This window comes from Arvicanthis niloticus, chromosome 10 (assembly GCF_011762505.2).
Source record: "Arvicanthis niloticus isolate mArvNil1 chromosome 10, mArvNil1.pat.X, whole genome shotgun sequence".
Taxonomy (NCBI): domain Eukaryota; kingdom Metazoa; phylum Chordata; class Mammalia; order Rodentia; family Muridae; genus Arvicanthis; species Arvicanthis niloticus.
The window spans coordinates 38,180,254-38,201,990 of record NC_047667.1 but is presented as its reverse complement, the minus strand read 5'-3'; the positions used below and the strand labels follow the sequence as shown (position 1 = coordinate 38,201,990).

Below are 21,737 nucleotides of genomic sequence, written 5' to 3'. Positions count from 1 at the left end.
CAGCTTCTCAGTGAGCAGTGAGACTTTGTGAGCTCTTCCCCTCGTCATATTGGGGTTTGACTGGCTTGATGTTGTGCTGGTCTTATGAATGCAGTCACAGCTGGTCTGAATATAAAATGTCCTTTTCATGGTTGTAAAACTAACTCATGGCTGCAAAAGTGACCTCTGGCTCTTACCATGGTTCCCCCTGTTCTTTCATGGTGACCACTGTCCCGCGAGGGATGGGGTGTGATGTAGACACTCATTTATGGCTAGGCACGCCATACTTTTTTGTTTTCTGCCCTATGACCTGCTTGTGAGTGAGTCTCCCAGCAGAGCAATGAAAATTTTAAAATGAATTTCAGTAATTTGTGAAAAAGAATTGAGCTCATTGAAATTTTATGTGTTCAAAGACACCATTGACAGCAAAGAGCAGGCTTTATGGGAGAGTGCTAGATGCTGCATGGGACAACAGACTAAAATTCAGGGTCTACATACACAAACTCCTAAAACTCAACAACGAAACACAGCTTGGATCAAAAATTTGCAAAATACCTTAGGAGACATTTTTAAAAGGTGTAAATGTTAACAAGGACATTAAAAAAGATTCTCAGCATCTAACTGAGAGGGGAATCAACACTAAATAAGCTACAGTGAGATTCCACCACACAGGAGAATGGCTGATGTATAGAACAACAGCAACAACAACAATGAATGTTAACGGTATTTTGAGAAACTAGAAACTTCACGCATCATTGATTAAAAAGTAAAACTTGGTAGCATTGAGGAAAACAGTAAAGTCCTCTTAAAGACAAGAAAAATGTGATTCAGCAATTCCATCTTTTTATGAAATCTCCCATCTCCCTCTCCCTCTTCCTCTTCCCTTCCTTCCCTCTTTCCCTCCCCCCTCTCTTTCTCTGAGACAGGGCATTGGATCTGACTACTGTGTAGCTCAGGCTATCCTTAAATTTGAGAAATGTGTGGCCTTTAACAGAGACAGGTTAACCTCCCAGAAGCCATTAGTTATCAGTAGCTCCTCCATGTGAGGTAGGGTCTTGTGATTGCCCTGTTCCATGCCGGTAAGTTGAATGGGTTGATCTTATGTGGACATCTACAGCTTCTTTGAGTTCATGAGTGCAGAGATCCTATAATGTTGAGAACACATCGTTTTACCCTGGTCCTCCTTGGTCTCTGGCTCTTAAAGCCTTTCTGCCCCCTCTTTCACAGTGGTTCACTCTTTTGTGGGTGAGCACCCCACTGACCTTGTCTATAGTTAGACCAGTAATGAGTTCCTGCATCAGCTTCAGTTCACTGCATAATGAAACTTGCCTAGTGGGGTCTGCGAGCCGTACTAATCTATAGATAGAAGATATAAATTTGGAGTTTGGTAGTATGTCCACTTAGCAGGATAATAAAAATAGGCCTTAATTCTCATCAGCAATTGGTTGGTGGACCCCAACCACTTGTGCCACTATTGCACCTGCATGTAAATGCGATGCCACCCTGGTCATTATTGCAATTCACAGGGCTAGGAGCTGGGTAAGAATGTTGATCAACAACCTACATAGCACTGTGCTGTGCAAACCAGCCACCATGAGGGAAGCTTCCTGGTCAGTATCAAGTTGATTCTCATGTCCTTTGACAAAAGTATATAGTGTCGTAAGTATAGTGTCATAAGCATAGTGTTGTAAGCAACGGGCAGCTTACTCTCAAGTTCTGGTGGGCGACCAAACACAATGTCAGAAGCCTGTTTTTTAGGGTCTGTATATGGTACTCCTAAACAATCTCAAGGTGAGGTAACCCACACGTAACAGTGAGCTTCTTAACGGGTAACTTATGGCTTCTGGGATGATCATAGCCCTCTGTATAGAATAATTCTAATTAAATACTTTTATGTGAATATGCAGGTGATACAAAAGGGAAGAGTGAGCAACAGGAGAGAGATTTAGAGAGAGGAATGGGAAGCGATGGCAAAAGATAGGGTAGGAGGACAAATAACACTAAGCATGTCTGAAAAATCCACATAGAAACCTATTATTGCTACACACACACACACACACACACACACACACACACACTTATATACACACCCATATACATACATATATACTCATTCATACAAACACACACCTCATATACACTCACTCATATGCACACAGCCATATACACATTTACTTATATACACACATACTAATACAACACACTCACACACACTCACAATACACACACACACTCATAATACACACATTCATTCATACAACACAGTCATAGTACTCTAATCTTATTAAAATGTTGTTTAATTGAATCTTATTAAATAGATGAATTAAAAATATCATGTTTTCCTGTCTCTCCTTAGCATCACACAGACATATTGGATGCTAAAAAATCGAATTTTACGTTTAGGATTACATACAAAATAGAAAGTCCATATTTTGCTGCTGTTAAAAATCCCACGGTTGTTTATACAAAAGTAGTTGCTGATGCCCTGGCCCTAGTCCAGTGTAAGCGATAACAGTCTCTGCATGCTGCATCTCCCATGCCCACTGTGAAGGCATTCTTCTTTACTTCCTGTTCTAAAGAGCTGGGTAGCATTGCTGCATTCACTTGCCATTTTTTTTCCTACATCCTGTTCAGCAGCTCAGAATAAATGAGCTGAACCAGTCTGTGCATTATATATACACACTGTCTGCAGTTCTGCTGAATGTTTGCACTAAGGTGATCACACGGCTCATTTGTTCAATGGCTGGCCTTTTTGGATAGTCGAACAGAATGCTATCTAGTCGACGTTAGACAATCTGTTTCTCATGAATTTGTCTCTGACTCCAATTTTATAAAATGCACCAAATGTATATCACTCTGTGGCCAAAAGCGTCATTAAGGGCCGTCCAGTGGTCCCTACAGGTGCCTCTTTTAATGAGAGGAGGAATGTACTCAATACAATGGGCCCTGAAATGTACTTGGCACCAGCCCAGCTAAAATGCATACATCAGTTCTGCTCTTGTCAATTTGATGTGGATCATCTTAAGAGGACAAAGGACAGTGATGGGGGAATCTGGAAAGAGAATGATGTACTTCCAACTGAGTATAACTATGAATCTGGTTTACGTTGTATCTCCCCAACAGGAAACATGATTTCTTCATTTTTATTCAGAAAACAACTTAAGTGCTTTGAATATGTATGTTTGTGTGTATATATACATATGTGTGTGTATAAACACATACACAGACTAGCGTTTCTGCACACAAAAATCATATATAATTGACTTGTATTAAATTGAGAATACAATTTTTAGAAAGTGGGTCAGGTTCACTTGAAGGTGAGAGGAAATTTGAGGCAGCTGTATCTACTATTATTCATTTTGTTAACCTGACCTCTTCAGGAAGCCACTCTACCAGGTCTCTTCCCTGTTGTCTCCTCTTAACGTTCCCCTCGAGCTCTGGGGTCTCTCCATCTTTCTCAGAGACTGAAGATGTCTCCTCTCTTTCTGTGTATTATTCGATTGTCTCTTTTCAGATGCTAGCTCAGACTTCTTTTAAGATACTTGTTATTATTGTAAGTCACAGCTAGAATCTGGCTTTTAATTTGCCAGGCCCTGTTTGGTACATATTGCTTTGGAGCTATTCGTCACTTTCACCTTCCTTTTTTGTGACTATCAACATTAAGTTGAGGGGAAAAACACCACAAACCACGATTGCAGCCATGAGAGCAGATGCCCTGGAGGTAGCAGCAAGGCAGACAGAGGCTCTCATTATAAAGAAATTGCTCCAAGCAAAGTGGAAACACTCTCAGGGCCAAAAATCTGTGTGTGGAAAGGAAAAAGGAAGCGAGGAGCTGGATATCCATCTTGCCAAATGAAGCAATGTAAGAAAATATTACATTGTGAATTTCTTTCCGTTATTTTCTCAAGTAGGCCCAGCATCTGAGATTAGGAGAACAATGGCTGAGATGCTGGAACAAAACCCAATGCCTTTGATAAAGCCCCGGGAAATAGGAAATAGCAGAATTATCAAGATGAGGCAAGTTCGTCTTAGAATTTAAGATTTTTTTTTTAAATCTAAAATGCTCTTTATGAATTATGACACATATCTTACAGTTACATGTTTCCAATGTGACTTGTTTTTAAAAATAAATTGTGTGGAAATTAAAGTATTGGGTACGTCAACCATTTACTCAAAGTCAAAACATTGTGGTTACGTCAGACATGAGAAGTATTCAGGTCATGATCAATCGTTACTGATCTTAGCTTAGCAAGGAGCCCATGATGGACTTACGGTGAACATTTAGCAGCTAGGCCCCCAAACCTTGGTCTTTCAGTACTCTTGAGATTCACCTCTCTGGGTGCTGATGCTTAAGACAAAGGGACATAAAAATGGTTTAACAACCAGAACCACGGGGTAAATATTGTTGCAGGGTTTTGATGCTATGGTCCTTCAAGAGGTTGAGTGACTGTTTCACCACCTGAACCTCACCTGACTCTATCATTAGTCAGTTCTACCTACTTCAGGAGGCTGTTGTAAGACTCTGAGGGGGATGATGTATGTTATGAACTCTTACAAGTTTTAAATATACTTGCAAAGTTAATCATAGGCAGTAACTTACACTATTAACTATAAGTCTGCATTGCAAATTTCATGCACAGACTTTAAAAGAAACTTCTATTAAAAGGGATCTCCTTTGGCCTCTACTTTGAAATCTACATACAGTCCTTACTTTTTCAGATGAGATATCCCTTAGTTCCCTTTTTGGGAGCACAGCAGCCAAATTATGGTCTTCCTATGTAGTCTATAGACTGTCCTCAAACTTGAGATCCTTCCTCCTCAGGCTCTCAAGTGCTGAGTTTATAAGCACAGCGGTTACACTCAAGCCTCTTTGCTCTTTATCAACTTAAACTAATTTTTAAAAGTCAGCTGGTGCTCTTACCTGATTTTTCTCATAATTTCACTTGTGTACTTGCTACACTGCTTTGTAGTTATAAATCTACATTTTCCTTTTCCTTGTAGATTGTGACATTTTTGAAGGCAGAGTGTATGGCTGTCAACTGTCAAGCAGGCATTTGATGTAGGTTAGCGCAGCAATTTTCCAGTGAGGTTTCTTTCCCAAGGTGTCATTTGTGTTTGATTACAACATGTGCTAGGCAACAGAGATAGTTTTCCATTGCTTCTTAAGAAATTATCGTGGCGCCGGGCGGTGGTGGCGCACTCCTTTAATCCCAGCACCTGGGAGGCAGAGGCAGGCAGATTTCTGAGGCCAGCCTGGTCTACAGAGTGAGTTCCAGGACAGCCAAGGCTATACAGAGAAACCCTGTCTCGAAAAACAAAAACAAAAGCAAGCAAGCAAACAAACAAACAAACAAAAAACAACAAAAAAGAAATTATTGTGGCATACAATGACAAAGGGTTCTAGACATCCAATTAGGGATTCCAGTTATGACCCATCCCATCTATGAGGCAGAGTAAAGGATGACAGTATTAACAATGGTACAACCATTCATAAAACACATGCTCTGCATGAGAGGCAAAGCTGAAGAGCTGCCTAGGCGCATCAGTGGAGGGCATGTTAGCTGTCTTTACCTCTTTTGTGGCCACCCAAAGTTTTCCATTTCATCTTCTCTGAATCTCAAAATTTCTGGTTTGTAGGGTAAAAGAATGAACCAAGGGACTTTCATCCCTCATCTAGCTCTGTGATTCTCTTGTGAGACTGATGGGTACCTCACTGTACTTTTTTGATTGGCTTGGGTTTTCAGTGGACCCCTGAGATTTCTCAGACCCTGAGCCACCAACCAGACAGCAAACACTAGCTGGTCCGAGGGCCCCGACACATATAGAGAAGAGGACTGCAGGGCTGGCCTCAGTGAGGGAAGACTTGCCAAACCTTAGAGAGACATAAGGCCCTAGAGAGTGGGGAGGCCTGGTGGGGAGGTGAGGTGGGAGGGCAGGAGGAATGGAATGAGGAACTGTGGGAGGGAATACCCGGGAGGGGGTAATGACAGGATTATAAAACAATAAAAGTAATCAATCAACCAATCAATCAATCAACCAATCAATAAATACTTGCCATAAACATTAAAAAAAGGAAACAACTATCAAACCTGCAGAGCAATATGGAGGAGATCGCTGCAATTCTGCTAAATACACACTTTTAGTCTTCTATTGTCTTCATTGCAGTCAAAAGTATTGAGATTTCAATAAAGAACACTAGTGGAAAGGCAAAACATTCAAGAGACTGGATTTAAATGAGGCCTTATGTAGAGAGAGGTGCACTGGGTCAGGGGAAGACCGTGGGGATGGAGAGAAATACAAGTCTCTTGCTGAGGGATACTAACAGAGTTTGAAGTTTGGATACCTAGAAAGGAAAGTTTGGGTTGCCTTTGAGAGTTCCCATGAAATTCTGTGAATAGGAAAGACCACATCCAGGCAGGAAGAGAGGACACAGTCGTACCTGCTGAATATCATCGAAAGCCTGGCAGGAAATGAAATCGACATGAGGGAGAAGGAAGAGGAAATTGCCGATGACACACAGACGCAGGGCTCCGTTAAGTAAAGAGAGAGAGACTGGAATGGAAGCCAGTGCTGTTAGGGAGGAGAGCTGCGTTTGCCAAGTCGTCCTATCACTCAATGTTTTAAAAGTTGGAAAGGACTCTTCCAGCTGGAGGGATATGGCAGCTTGGCAAACTGTTACCTCTCCCGAGCACTTCTCATAAATGATAAAAGATTTATCTCAGCTGTCCAGAGTAGTTTGCAAAAATGTTTATTAATGAGCTTTAGAGCAGATTCTGATCTTGGTTGAAAACAGGTGTACATTTGACAGTCCCTGGGTAACTAGACGAAGGCTAACCAGTTCTCTTCCTCTAATAGCACCCCTGACCCCGATTGTTAAAGACAAGAATGTATCCAGACCCCTCTTTTATTGTAGCATTAGAGGGACCACTTTTGCAAGCTACGTGTCTTATTTTTCCCCCTTATTTTGTATGTAGTTCCAGCCCTATCTTCATTGTATCCCTTTCTACATTCTAGAATGACTTTAGTCGTATGCCATGAAGGAACAGAAGGTTGGCTTGACAGTGCTGATGACAATTCATCTGTCAGGGTGTAACTGTTTGGCATGCCCAGTCACTGTTTTGCATTCTTTTGCAAAGTATGCCTTTGTTTAGTCTTGAGGGAATAGGCTTCCCTCATTTTTCCATACACTCAGAACATGGCTAATGGCCACTCTGCTTGGTATGGAATGCAGATGTTTGCATTTTCACACAGTTTAGCCAATCAGCTCTCTGTTCCTTTTGCAAATTGTGAGGTGTCTAATCTATAGGGAAGGTTCAAAGATATTTTAGCTTGTGCCATTTCTTAGAAAAATGACATAGGTCATGGCAGAGAAATCATGTGCCTTTCCAATTTATCTCATTATTTTAAAATCTCTACAGTCTTCTTTCAAGCCATATGTAGCAAGGCCTGGCTAATTAGTGATTATCCTTTGAAGTATAAAATCCAGCATGCCGCTGAAACTAGAACATCTTTTATAAAAGCTAACAGTTGAGACCCTTTCTAGATTTGTGTTGCCACTTCATGCTGTAATTTCCAGTGCATCCTATGCCTTCCTGACATAAAATATAAAACTTTTCTTCTACTTTAAGAATTTAGATGTTATACCTTTCTACATGATACCCAGATTAATTTTAATACGATTACTCAAATACGTGGATGAGTTCTCATAAAGGCAAATGGTATCTGTATATGGACACTTTCAATTATGTATTTAATTTTTTTTAAGAATAAGCTATTTTTAGGTACTGAAAATATTTGTTACAATGACAAAAATAATGTGTGCATACACACGTTACATCTGTGTGCATATATTCATGTACATGTGTGTTTATAACCATTTTAGTAAAAGCTGCTATCCAGATTGCTTCTTTTCACTTGACTTAAATCACAAGTCATGGCTTTGCATGAGAAGCAATAGTCCCAAGTTGTTGCTGTTAGAAGCGGTGGCTTGCTCAGTAAGTCAGGACTAGTTAGAGGGAACACAGCCCTGAAGGTATCCAAGCCAGAATATTGATAACGAGTCCTAGCTATCCCAAACACAGGGAAAGAAGTTATGAGGAGTATTTTTTGCATGGCTAATGACTTTGTATTTGCATGGCTAATGCTTCTCAAAGGTGTTGTGAAACCTTGTGTGCTGGGTGGTGAACACTCATTTTCCTGTTCTCTTCCTTCCCTTTTTTGTTTAGCAGTGTATTTTATTTCCAACTAACTGGGATGAATTTTTCTTTATAATGTAGAAAACTAAATTATAGGGTGAATGCTTGATTGATTCACTTAGGTCTTAGTGGTCATATATGTGCTCAATAAATATTTTATGACTGGTGAAACTAAAAAGAACTAGATCTGAGATCCTGTGGCACTTCTGACAAATTCTGTGTTCCCTATGGTCAAAAATGTACTGTTTAGACATGCACAATTCATAATAACTTACAAACTATCTCTCAGTAGCTATAAAATGAGTCTTTAACATTTTCCCTGTTATTAGTCAATAATTCTATACTACATAGAAAAAATGCATTTGCAAACACAGTAAAGTCTTTAATGTTAATGGTTACTGTTCATTGATCTATGCCCTCCCTTTTTTTTATTTCCACAGAAATTGGTCCAGTGACAATTACCACAGATCCGAAAAAGTTTCAGTATGAATTGAGAGAACTGTATGTTCAGGTAAGTGAAATGGGAAATCATTTATCTTTGGCTGGCTTTCTTCATTTTTAAAATCTGAAGGAAGGACTTGTTGTCTCTCAAGGGACTCAAGAAACACCATATTCTTCCCCCCTGCTGCCCCCATGTCTAGAATGAATTAAGCAATAGATACAGAATACGATATCTAATATCTAATCCCAGTGATTCCTAGTCTGAAGTAATGGAGAAAAGCACTTATGTGGTGCTTTTGAGTTTGCTCCTGCTCTCACTTTTTCAAGCCCTTTTTGAATCTGTAGGTAAAAGTCTCAAAACACATCTCTGAACATTTCTGCATAATGCTGTTATTGACAGAGCCCTGCGGGGCATCCGCAAATACTCCCTGTGAGGTGGAACAACTGAGTCCTGTCTGTCTCTCATCCCTTTCTTGGGCCACTCTTTCCCCAGGCTCTGTGTTCTGTCTCAAGGGACTTGCATTGACCTATTAGCAAGAGATTTACAGTGCTTGCTTATTTCTCTATAAGAATACAGCTGAACTCTCTTCACAAAAGTCTGAAGAGACTGAAAATAGCTACATTCCAAATGAGACCTGGCACTGCACTGCTGTTTCCTGTCTCTCCCCTCTTGTGTTTTGAAGGATCTTCAGGGAGTGTCCGTATCCTCCCTGTGCCATTTGTCTCCAGGGTGAAAGATCCTGCTTCCTGACTCACACCCCGTTGACTCTCTTGGCAGAGTCCTTCCCAACATCCTTTGGAATTGAGTCTGATGCAGTCAATATGTAGTGTCATTTGATTTTTACCTCCAAAAAGACAAAAACAAAACAAAACAACAACAACAACAACAAAAAACCCAGGACTCTCTTGGAAGCGGAGCTGGGGTCCATGTCTCTAGACATTTGCACTGGGCAAGGCGCATCTAATTAATTATTATTTATTGCTGTTTTGTTTTGGCTTTGTGTTGTCCTAAGATCCACAAGGGCTCAATTAGAATATCTCATTGAGAAAGAAATCAGATATTCAGTTTTTCCTTTCATTCAACACGGAGTGCTATTACACGCATCAAGAGACCATGGGAGTATTTCGAAAGTTTCTAGTGAATGCTTCGCTTTTCAATTAAAGCAAAAAAAAAAAAAAAAAAAAAAAAAAAATTAAAGTAAAGGACAAATTAAAATAAAACAAATATAACAGTTCTAGACTAAATTAACACTTTATATTTAACATAAGTCCATACTGTTTTCCCTTCTTTGTGTGGAGAATGTTTTATTGTTTCATAAATTAGTATGAGCAACTAAGTATGTTATATATTTTATAAAATTTTCATGAAGGATAATAGCTTTTCTTGGATATTATAATTTACTGACCTTTCTGACCCTTCCCGCACCCACTGCCAAATCAAGTCATGTCTATTAAAGCTTGACCTGCACTTGTGGAAAAGCAAATATCTAAAAAACATTTCTTTCACATTTAAATTGGTCTTTAAAAATGTGAAAAGAGAACTCTGTTTGAAGTACATTAAATACTCGCCCATTATTATTGCCCATTTTAGTTTATTTTCCCATTGAGAAATGAAATGAGAAAACTAATCTAAACATTTCTAAGAAACACTGACAGAACTTACTACGCCTAAATCATTACGCTGATTGCGTATTTATGCATGTATTTTATTTCTTTACATCTGGTTGACAGAGACCGTTAAGTTGAAAGGCAAATGAACTTTCTCTCTCGGGGAGAGGAGGGAAAGACAAATGACAACCAATGGTATTCGGATCACACAGAGCTTGGCAATTAATAAAGTTGTAAATATGTAGGAAAGAGGGCTGCCTAGGGTCACATTCTTTATAAGAAATTATAAAGCCTGTTGAGTTTTAAAAAAAAATTATTGGCACTATTTTGCGTCTAAGTATTTTATCCAAATGTTTTAGGGAACAAAAAGCACATTAGTCAAACACTTGAAATACCAAAAAAAAAAAAAAAAAAAAAAAAAAAACCACAGAAATAATAATGGAAAGATTTCTACATAACTGAATGGAACTTACAACTTTTATGTATAGTGTTGAACTTCCCAAAGTGCAAAGCTCTCCTTAGAACTTAATTTTCTTTTGTAAAAACAGCATAGTCTTAAAAAACCCAGAAGTGTTAGGTTAGAACTCTGAGAAGATCAGGCCGGGGCCTAATTTCTCCAAGTCTTCAAGAGAAGCAGAGGGTTGTTTTTTGTTTTGTTTTGTTTTGTTTTGTTTTTGATGAGTGGGTGAACCCAGAGGAAAACTTCCTGCTCAGCTAAGCCTCCATTTTCACATACACCATGATCTAATGATGGTTTTCTGCCTCCTACAGAACCTGAGCAGTACCAGAAGGGCTCTGACCCTTCTGTTTAGCTAGAGTTGACCTCATAGTACTAACCAACCTGTCTGCAGCCCAAGCTCTACCAAGAAGGCCCCTTCTTCCCAAAGAATCTTTCCTCATCTTATTTCAAACCTTTCTTCCTTTCCTCTCACAGTAGGATGCTTCTTTCTCATGAATTTAGTTGAAAAATAGAGGCGTGCTCCATTAGATTAAATGCATTTTCATTTGGAAAGATTGCTTTTAGTAGAATACACTGTTGGACAATTTTTTTTTGTTTGTCCCAGGGGCTGGTGAGAGATCACTCCATTGTAACCCTGGTTACAAAACCAAAATTAGCATACACTTAAGAAGCAAAACATTTTTTTTTAGTTTATGATTTTTTATTGGATATTTTATTTACATATCAGATGTTATCCGCTTACCTCATACCCCCCCCAGGTACCCCCTATCCTACTCCCCCTCCTCCTGCTTCTATGAGGATGTGCCCCCCCCCACTTCACCTCCACACCCTCGAATTCCAACACTGGGCGTCCAGCCTTCATGGGACCAAGGATCTCCTCTCCCTCCCTCGATTCCTGAAAGTTTACTATATACATATCTTGCACATGCGCAGTAATGACAAATAGTGTGTCCAGATCTCCAAGATACGGATGGTTTCCATAAAAGGAAATAGTGAGAGATGAAGGGGTAAATAAAGGGAAAAGAATGATCCGGGCCAGCAGTGATGTGTCTTTCACAAACAATTTGCTAAGTACTGTATTCCTGAGAACCTTTAGTCTGTCCTCTAACAGATGACTGATGGAGTAACTCATATTCAGATACCATGTTCCTGAACGCAAGTCTGAATGAGATTTCATGTAGGAGCCAACAAAACGTAAATGTCACCAGATACAGAACAGTAAAACTGCTGCAGTAGGGTCCGAATCCTCCTCCCATGTGCCCCGAGCCTTAAGATCATTCGTGCAGGGTTAGTTACAGAGCTCTTATGATGAAGCTGGAACCAGGACCAACTCACTCTTGCTGATCTCCATTGCTTTGTATTGCATCATTGAACTAGGTCAAAGCCTGTATAGACCCAGATTCCAATAAAAACTTGGTCTCCTAACTTGGGAGGTCAACTGTTCAACCGTTACATGTTTAAAGGTACAGATAACAAACAGAATAAAACTTTATAAAATATAACCAAAAAAACCCCAAACAAACCACCAAACAAAAAACAAACAAACAAAAAGAAGCAGAGGAATAAGTGTAAAGAACAGAGAGCAACAGATGGGTGGGGGAGGGGCAATCATTTTCTTGTGGCTGATACTAACATTCTTTACTAAGAGGCCATGAGACTCTATGGATGAATGGGCAAAACTTGTTCACAAATGGAGAACAAGATAATACCACCTTTAGAAGGAGTTACTGGACCAGACAGGAAGCTTGTTAGATACCTCCTTGTGGTCTAAGTCACACAGCTATGAACAAGTGTACTTCTTACCTCTAGATTCATTACTGAAACATAATGAGATGCTAAATAAAGGGAAAAAAATAAGACATGGCTCAAGAAAAAAGAAGTTATACATCACCCTAGATGTAGATATTGTGTAAATGTCCGAAAGATTTTATTTTTAGATTTGGTGTTATAATTTATATATAATACCTTATGTAATATATAATATTTATACTAATATTATATTACTTATAGTATTTTTATATTAATATTATTTTAATAAACAATATAGTTATATGATAGTATACCTAAGTGACCCTAAAACTTCCACCAGAGAACTCCTAAACCTGATAAATAACTTTAGCAAAGTGGTTGGATATAAAATCAACTCAAACACATCAGTAGCCTTCCTCTACTTGAAGGATAAACAGGCTGAGAAAGAAATTAGGGAATTGATACCCTTCACAATAGTCACAAATAATATAAAATACCTTGGTGTGAATTTAACCAAGCAAGTGAAAGATCTGTATGACAAAAACTTCAAGTCTCTGAAGAAAGAAATTGAAGAAGGTCTTAGAAGATGGAAAAAATCTCCCACACACCTATGGTCACTTGATCTTTGACAAAGGAGCTAAAACCATCCAGTAGAAAAAGGACAGCATTTTCAACAAATGGTGCTGGTTCAACTGGAGGTTGCATGTAAAAGAATGCAAATTAATCCATTCTTATCTCCTTGTACAAAGCTCAAGTCCAAGTGGATAAAGGACCTTCACATAAAACCAGACACACTGAAACTAATAGAAGAGAAAGTGGGAAGAGCCTCGAATACTTGGGCACAGGAGAAACATTCCTGAACAGAACACCAATGGCTTATGCTCTAAGATCAAGAATTGACAAATGGGACCTCATAAAATTACAAAGCTTCTGTAAAGCAAAGGACTCTGTCAATAGGACAAAATGGCAACCAACAGATTGGGAAAAGATCATTATCAATCCTAGATCCGATAGAGGGCTAATATTCAATATTTACAAAGAGCTCAAGTAACTAGACTCCAGACAACCAAATAACTCTATGATACAGAGCTAAACAAAGAATTATAAACTGAGGAAACTTGAATGGCAGAGAAACAACTAAAGAAATGTTCAACATCCTTAGTCATTAGGGAAATGCAAATCAAAACAACCCTGAGATTCCACCTCACACCAGTCAGAATGGCTAAGATCAAAAACTCAGGTGATAGCAGATGATGGCAAAGATGATGGCAAAGGAACACTCCTCCATTGTTGGTAGGATTGTAAGCTGATACAACCACTCTGGAAATCAGTCTGGCAGTTCCTCAGAAAATTGGACAAAGCATTACCTGAGGACCCAGCTATACCACTCCTGGGCCTATACCCAAAAGATGCTCCAACATATAACAAGGATGCTCCACTATGTTCATAGCAGCCTTATTTATAATAGCCAGAAGCTGGAAAGAACCCAGATGTCCTTCAGAGGAATGGATAAAGAAAATGTGATCCATTTACACAATGGAGAACTACTCAGCTGTTAAAAACAATGAGTTCATGAAATTCTTAGACAAATGGATGCAATTGGAAAATATCATCCTGAGTGAGGTAACCCAATCACAAAAGAACATACATGGTATGCACTCACTGATAAGTGGATATTAGCCCCAGAATTCTCAATACCTAAGATACAATGCCTAGACCACATGAAGTTCAAGAAGAAGAAGGAAGACCAAAGTGTGGGTGCTTTGGTCCTTCTTAGAAGGATTATCAAAATGCTCAACCAGAGCTCCTAGGGTCTAAACCTCCAGCCTGGGAAGACAAAGGGAGGGACTCATGGCTCTACCTGCATAGGTAGTTGAGGATGGCCTTGTCAGGCATCAGTGGAAGAGGAGGGCCTTGGTCTCTGAAAGTTTGGATTCCCTAGTGCTGGGGAATTAGAGAGCAGGGAAGCAGGAATGGGTGGATGGTGGGGGCACATCCTCATAGAAGTAGGAGGAAGGGGATGGGATAAGGGGTTTTGGGGTGGGAATGGGAGAGGGGATAACATTGAAAGGTAAATAAATAAAATATCCAATGAAAAATAGATAAAACAATATACTATATACTTTATATTATACTATACTATATTACATTATACTATATACTTTATATTAATATATTACTTATATATTGTTATTAACATATAGTATGTATAAAATATAATATACAATATATTATACAATATAGGTTACATTAATAGTTTTTAATTTTAATATACATTTTACCTATGATTTTTATATATTTACTATGTATGAAATGTATCAATATATTTACATCCATGTTTTTATAAAATGCATACTCTAAAAGAAGAATGACCTGTACTTAATTGTTTAATTTGAGGAAAACAATTTGCTCAAGAATTTCAATTTGTAATGCATGTGTACATGTATTACACATGTACTTCTATAAATGAGTAAACACCAGTTTTGATATAGTATTTGGCATGACTCATTCAGTTCCCCAAATTTTAAGCGCCAAGGCTAATCTCATTCACTGTACACATGTGTACATATGTATGTATCTATATCTATATATGTGTGTTTATATACATATATGTATGCATATATGATGTATATAACAATAATTAAAGAAACAGCGGCCATGAATATAAAAAAACACTAAGTGGGAGGTACATGGGAAGATTTGGATGGAGGAAAAAGAAGAGGAAATTATATAACTACATTATAATTTCAAGAAATTATTAACCAAAACCAAAAGGAATCAGGGGGCTTTTAATGTTCCAGCCAGCCCTGTATCACTCTATTACTTTTCTTAGAACTGTTGCCTTAAGTAACCTTGTTAATCTAATCAAATTAACATATTTATTTACATAATTTCTCTTTTATTTTAGTTCAAAGAAGAAAAGTAGATGATTAAAGGCAGATGGAGTTTAGGGATGATATTACCCTTATCAAAATGAATTTATTTCTCAATTATTTTTACCTCTATTCCTGTTGGCCAACTTCTCTTGAATAATTAGCTCACCTAAAATTACTGAGCAAAAAATGGCAAATTTATTATAATTAGAAAGTTTTTTTCCTCAGAACATTTCTACTAAATTAGAGGGGCCAAGTTTATTTAAGAGTGATTATAGTTAAATTTTCTATAGAGTGATGATGATGATGGTGATGAAGGTGATGATGGAAATTTTAGTACTTTATAGCTGCTCTGTGGAAAAATGAAATGCCTCGACAGCTGTTGTGCTTCTTAGAGTGTTTGTTAGCATTTCTAAAAGGGTGAAAGTTCCTTGAGAAATAAGTACCATGTGTCCTCAAGGGTGAATGAAGGGGACTGAGAGAGTGGTGGGCACCAACAGAAACCCGTGACTCATTTTAGCTACCCACCCTGGGACCATATTCAGAACTAAATGAACCATTGACTTACTAACGATCTTTTGGGCTAACATCAAGGACAAAGATTACAGAATTATATTCTGCCTGTTTTGAAAATAGAACATGCAAATGGCTGAAGGAGGGGAGGTGTAAATTGCAATGGGAGGTTTCTTGATCATTCTTTCAAACAGCACTTGGGTGAGTCTGTTTTTAAGGGTAAACACATGACACACTGCAAAATTAACACTTCAGGCTCTAGGTAAAAATAATCCACTGACATACAAGGCCTTGACTCAGTCCACATATGCCACTCAACCCACCAAGGGGTCGTCTGTTCCTCACAGGAATCCACAGGCCTGCTTCTGTCTAGTTTTAGTTAATGCTTGGAAGTCAAAATGCTTCCTTGCAAAAAATGTTTACTAGAGTAAAATAACAATGTTTCTTCTAATAAAATAGATATAAAGGAAAATTAATAATACTTTTTTTCTCAGTCTAAATAGATCAGAAACAATTATTCCTGTGAGAGACCTTTATTTTTATTTCTTGGGTCTTGAAAAAATTTGATCATTTTTAGAGCCTTAGAATTGAAATTGACTTTGAATATTGCCTTTGAAATTACCCTGTTAGATGCTTGACTCCTTTCCAGAGTACTCTCAGACACAAAGAGTTCTGGCTGGGGACTGGAGTCTGGCCTCTGTCAGAAGGTGACACCCGGGACCTGCTTCTAGCCACATCTGGGGCTTGCTGCTCATGGGAGCCCTGTATCTGCTCTCTTTGGCAGGCACATCACATGAGTGAACAGTGGTCTAGTCATCAGCTCAGTCCCTTGGGTTTCTGCACACAAAATTTTAAACCAAGGCTCCATCTTTCTCTGTATGTGTTGATTTTTAATGATCCTCATTTGTCTACTGTGTTGTCTATGTGGTCTCCTTTTGAGCAGATTGTATTTATTGGTTATGTCATGTCCGTACACCCTGTCCATATAAAACTTCATCATGTGAAATTTTCATGAATTACATTTTATTAATTAAATGTATTGTACTAATACATCTTTACAAAGTCATAAAAATAAATAATATAAACATATACTATCACATTAGAGAAGAAGTCAGTATTATAATCTCCGTTGGCTAGCATATAACAGAAACATTACCAATTGTACCACAAAGCATTAAAAATCTCCATGTCTGAGTATTGGACCACATGGAAGAGAGCCTTTGAGAGATAGGTAGAAGCAGCTTAGAGAAAAGAGCAGGAGGCAGGGTGTGGGGAGAAAACTTGTCCGCCAGAGTAGGTTTTGGCAGGATCAATGCCCAGTCTTTGGTGCACCAAGCGATGGCTGCAGGGACTGCATGAGTTCTGCCTGCCCGCCTTCTGTATCTTGTCTTCCGAGTACATGTGGCCATCTAGGAAGCATGATTGAGGATCCACTGCACATAGAGAGGAACTCTTGTCTTAATATGACCGGGAAAGAGTTGACAGTGTGATGGAACAGAATTCTTGAAGAATGAGGAGAGGAATTTTATAAGTAGTAGTTACAGCCAGAGAGGAAGGGAGTTACCAAAGAAGAAACTGAGAACACCAACATATTGCTTTACAGTTTCACATGTTGCCTGTGGGGTAAGCCTGTGTAGACCTACATGCCTTTTGGAATTAGATGGTGTCAGGTGGCTTGTACATTATACTTGATGGCCTTCATGCTGTTGGCTTCTTCAATGGACTACTTTCTGTTATAACTCCAGTGAATTATGAAGAAGTTCCTGAATTATGGGAACATTAAAGCACACAATTTTCTTAATTCCCGTTTAAGATATTGGGGACTTGAAACATCATATATTCTTTATGAATGTTTGAATTGTAATAAACTGAACTACTTCTAGGACTCAACAAACAATACTCCACTTACCATAAAGGTTCCAACAAGTTGTAAGATCACTTGCTGATTAGTTACATGCTTGATTGACAGGTGATAACCCAGAACAATGGAAGTGGTGGTTGTTGCTTAAGGTGTCCAGCTTAAAGTTCTGCCACTGAGGCTTAAATTTGGAACCCACCTTATTTAAATATATGCCATCATCTGTGTATAGCAAAGGCTATCATTTTACTCTTCTGCGTATGTGACATGTATTACTGTGATTTGTTTACTCTGAGGCTTGTATTCTAAAATATTCTTCTTGTCTCTGAGGACATATTTGAATACACACACACACACACACACACACACACACACACTACAAGAGATGAAGGGCAGTGCACATGCCTGTAAACTCTGAAGTTGTTCTGATTTATTTTAGCTTGGCTTTGGGCACAGTTTAAAATTAGAATCAATATCACGTAATCTTTTTCACATGAACATTATATTCTCCTGGTCTACAGTCAATGGCAACATTTATAACTGAGGGCTCTAAAATATTGATTAATTGAAACTGAGTTTCACATTTCAGTTCTCTGTGTAAAGTGTGAAGTGTACAACTGAGACCTTTTCAGCATGTGGATTCTGTGCCAGGGGACTATAACCTGCCTTTGAAACCAGGCTCACATCCAGAAGAACACAATCTTGTTAGAATAAGAGTAACCATTGGAATTCCAATACAAAGTTCTTTGAGTTGAGCACAGTGACGCAGAACTGTAAATCCAAATATTACAGAGGCCCAGATTATGAGTTAGAGGCCAGCTGGGGTCATATAGCGAGAGTCTGGTCTTAAAAATGAGTTATTTTGGAGTTTGTCAGTTTCTGGCGATTCTGAGGTAGATGTCCTGAAGGACAAGGAGTAGTATGGGACCACATCTGCCCTGCCGCTGCCTTGTCTTGTTCCTTAACCCCTCTTGTGATAACGCCTTCCCTTTAGGGCTTGGAAAGGGCCATCAAATTTCTCTAACTCCTTGGAGTTCAAAGGTTCAGTTTATTTCTGTGTTCTCTCCACTCTGTCTTGTATTTAGAAAAGACTGCGAGACAATCTGGGTTTTATCACTTCCTCCACTGATAAGATTTCCCTCCATTGTATGCTCTTGCTTTCCAGGAATTCACTGCTGAACACAATTATCATTGTACCTCCGAGGCCAGAGTTCATTTCTATGAAAAGGTTCCATGCTTGTAATCTCTTTCAGTAAATATTTTTTACATCTGAACTATCTTCTGCAACTTAGCACACTGGAGATGTCTGTAGAAACTAGAAAGATAAAATGAGTCCAGGAAGACTGAGCAGGAATTCTCTACCGATATTGACTATGTATATTTCAAAGTTCAGTGAAAGACACAGAAAGTTCATAAAATCAGATCGCTCCTATTACATGCTTTGGGAATTGTTCAAATCGGTGTATTGTGTAGTTCATCTCTACTCTAGCTTTAATCTGTGTAGGTGTGTGTCTCTGTGGGTTTAAGTGATATAGTTAGGTTACACAGTCATGGTTATTTTCTCTTGTTAACTATGAGACTTTACTGCATACCCAAGAGAGAAAGGAGGAAAGAAAGACAACAGAGAAACACACACACACACACACACACACACACACACACACACACACACACACACACACACACAGAGAGAGAGAGAGAGAGAGAGAGAGAGAGAGAGACAGACAGACAGACAGACAGACAGACAGAGGGGGAGGAAGAGGAGAAACAGCAATCGAGCAAAGACAGAAAATGTTTCACAAGCTTACAATAAGCATAAATAGAAATATATGTGAGTATAGGTATATGTTCACGCATGCACGCATATTTATATGTATACCTACACACATATGTATATATTTACTTTCCCATTCATAATTAAAGAGCCATCTTCATTCTTGTATGTTTAGAGGGTTCCTTCAGCTCTGGAACGATACCACTTGAAATCAGAGAGGTTGATTTTGAAGGATGTTCAGATGTGATGTAGCAAGTGTACCTGGATTTATCAAGATTCTCCCTCTCCCTCTCCCTCTCCCTCTCCCTCTCCCTCTCCCTCTCCCTCTCCCTCTCCCTCTCCCTCTCCCTCTCCCTCTCCCTCTCCCTCTCCCTCTCCCTCTCCCTCTCCCTCTCCCTCTCCCTCTCCCTCTCCCTCTCCCTCTCCCTCTCCCTCTCCCTCTCCCTCTCCCTCTCCCTCTCCCTCTCCCTCTCCCTCTCCCTCTCCCTCCCCCTCCCCCTCCCCCTCCCCCTCTCCCTCCCCCTCCCCCTCCCGCTCCCCTCCCCCTCAGGGAGAGGGGAGCAAAGAGTTTATTTTAGCTTATATCTTGTAGTCCCTCATGAACAGAGATAACTCAAGGCAAGAAACTGAGACCTGGAGGCAGGACTAAAGTGGAGCACATGTGGGGGGTGGTGCTTACTAGTTTGCTCTCTATAGTTTTCTCAGCCTGCTTTCTTATACAACTAAGGACCACATGCCCAAGGGTGTCACAGCACACTGTGGGCTGGGCCCTCCCACAGCAAACATTCATCAAGAAAACACTCCATAGAATTGCTTAGAATCTAATGTGAGAGTGACATTTTCCTTCCTTCCTTCCTTCCTTCCTTCCTTCCTTCCTTCCTTCTTTCCTTCCTTCTTTCCTTCCTTATAATTTAATGTGATTTTTTTTTACTTACTCACTTTACATTCTCTCACTGGCCCCTCCTTGTCTCCTCCTCCCACAATTCTTCCCCCCTCTTCCCTCCCTTTCTCCTCTGGGAAGGTGGGGGCCCTTTTAACTGTACATTTAAGTAATTTTTAACATTTATTACTGCAATTTATAATATCAATTTTTCTTCCATTGGTTCCGGAAAGCATTCACAGATAATTATTGATAAATTATTTGTTTCAAAACTGAAAGTGATGTATTGAATTAGATGATTGTCAAATGTAAAATACATCTGCCTTTTGATGTTATCTGACATATTTCCATTTAAGACAATACTTGATTTCTTTTATTTTTAAAATTTATAAAACTCATTGCAGATAAAAAGAAGTCACTTACACAAATTAACTAGACCCAAAGAATATACAGTTCAGTTAACTTTTATACAGTTATATGTAGAGTATTATCATTCAGTTATATCATTGATTTAAAAAGCACCCCTTTAATTTTTAAATTTAAATATATATTGGTATAACTAAATCCTCTCAAAATTCAGTTGCTCAGTTTATTAGCCACACTGGGGTTGCTTAGTGACCACATCAGGTTATTGGAGGTACTCTATTACAGGAGAAATGATACAATTCCTTTGTAGCTATCTTGCTGGTCATTTGTTATTTAAAATTGTCAGGATGCCAAACTAAGCCGTTAGAGGTTTAATATGGATTTTACATTAATTTCTTTTGGAAAAAGAAAAAAACTCATTTTTTTTCCTTTATGGAAACTATATTTACAATGAAACTGTTTCCCCAAGCAAGGCAGAGTCCAAGGTAGCAAATTGCAGGGCCTACACTGGTCTGCACCAGCTCCTTTGGGCTTTCAGCTTAATATTTGTATGGGATCCCGAGTGAGAATGTGTAGGTCTCTGATTCTTGTGTCTGCTCTTGTGACTCTTTTCTTTGCATTGGGTTGCCTGGTCCAGCCTCGATGCAATGTTTTTCACTTCATCTTACTGTATTTTATTTTGTTATGTTTGGTTGCTATATAGAGAGGGAGTGGATCTGGCAGAGAGAGGGAATGGGGAAGAACTGGGAAGTATATTGTATGAGAAAATAATCTATTTTCAATAAAATAAACAGGGGAAAAAGAATGTGGAAAAACTGTGGTCTGCCTGCTTCCCCTTTATTTCTTATGGTATTTATCAAACTTTTCTGATATTAATTCTTTTTTGTAAAAATTTTTTTTAAGATTTATTTTTTATTTTATGTATATGAGCACACTGTAGCTGTCTTCAGACACACCAGAAGAGGGCATCAGATCTTGTTACAGATTGTTGTGAGCCACCATGTGGATGCTGGGAATTGAACTCAGGACCTCTGGAAGAGC

General features: G+C 38.9%; 1 protein-coding gene across 1 annotated transcript in view; it reads left to right on the top strand.

Annotated features, from left to right (window-relative positions):
- Positions 1-21,737, top strand: part of Hmcn1 (hemicentin 1) — a 417,178-nt gene that overhangs the window by 91,347 nt on the left and 304,094 nt on the right. The window contains exon 2 of the mRNA XM_034513608.2: positions 8,615-8,685. Coding sequence (XP_034369499.1) covers positions 8,615-8,685 — 71 coding nt within the window. The remainder of the gene's footprint in view (positions 1-8,614; positions 8,686-21,737) is intronic.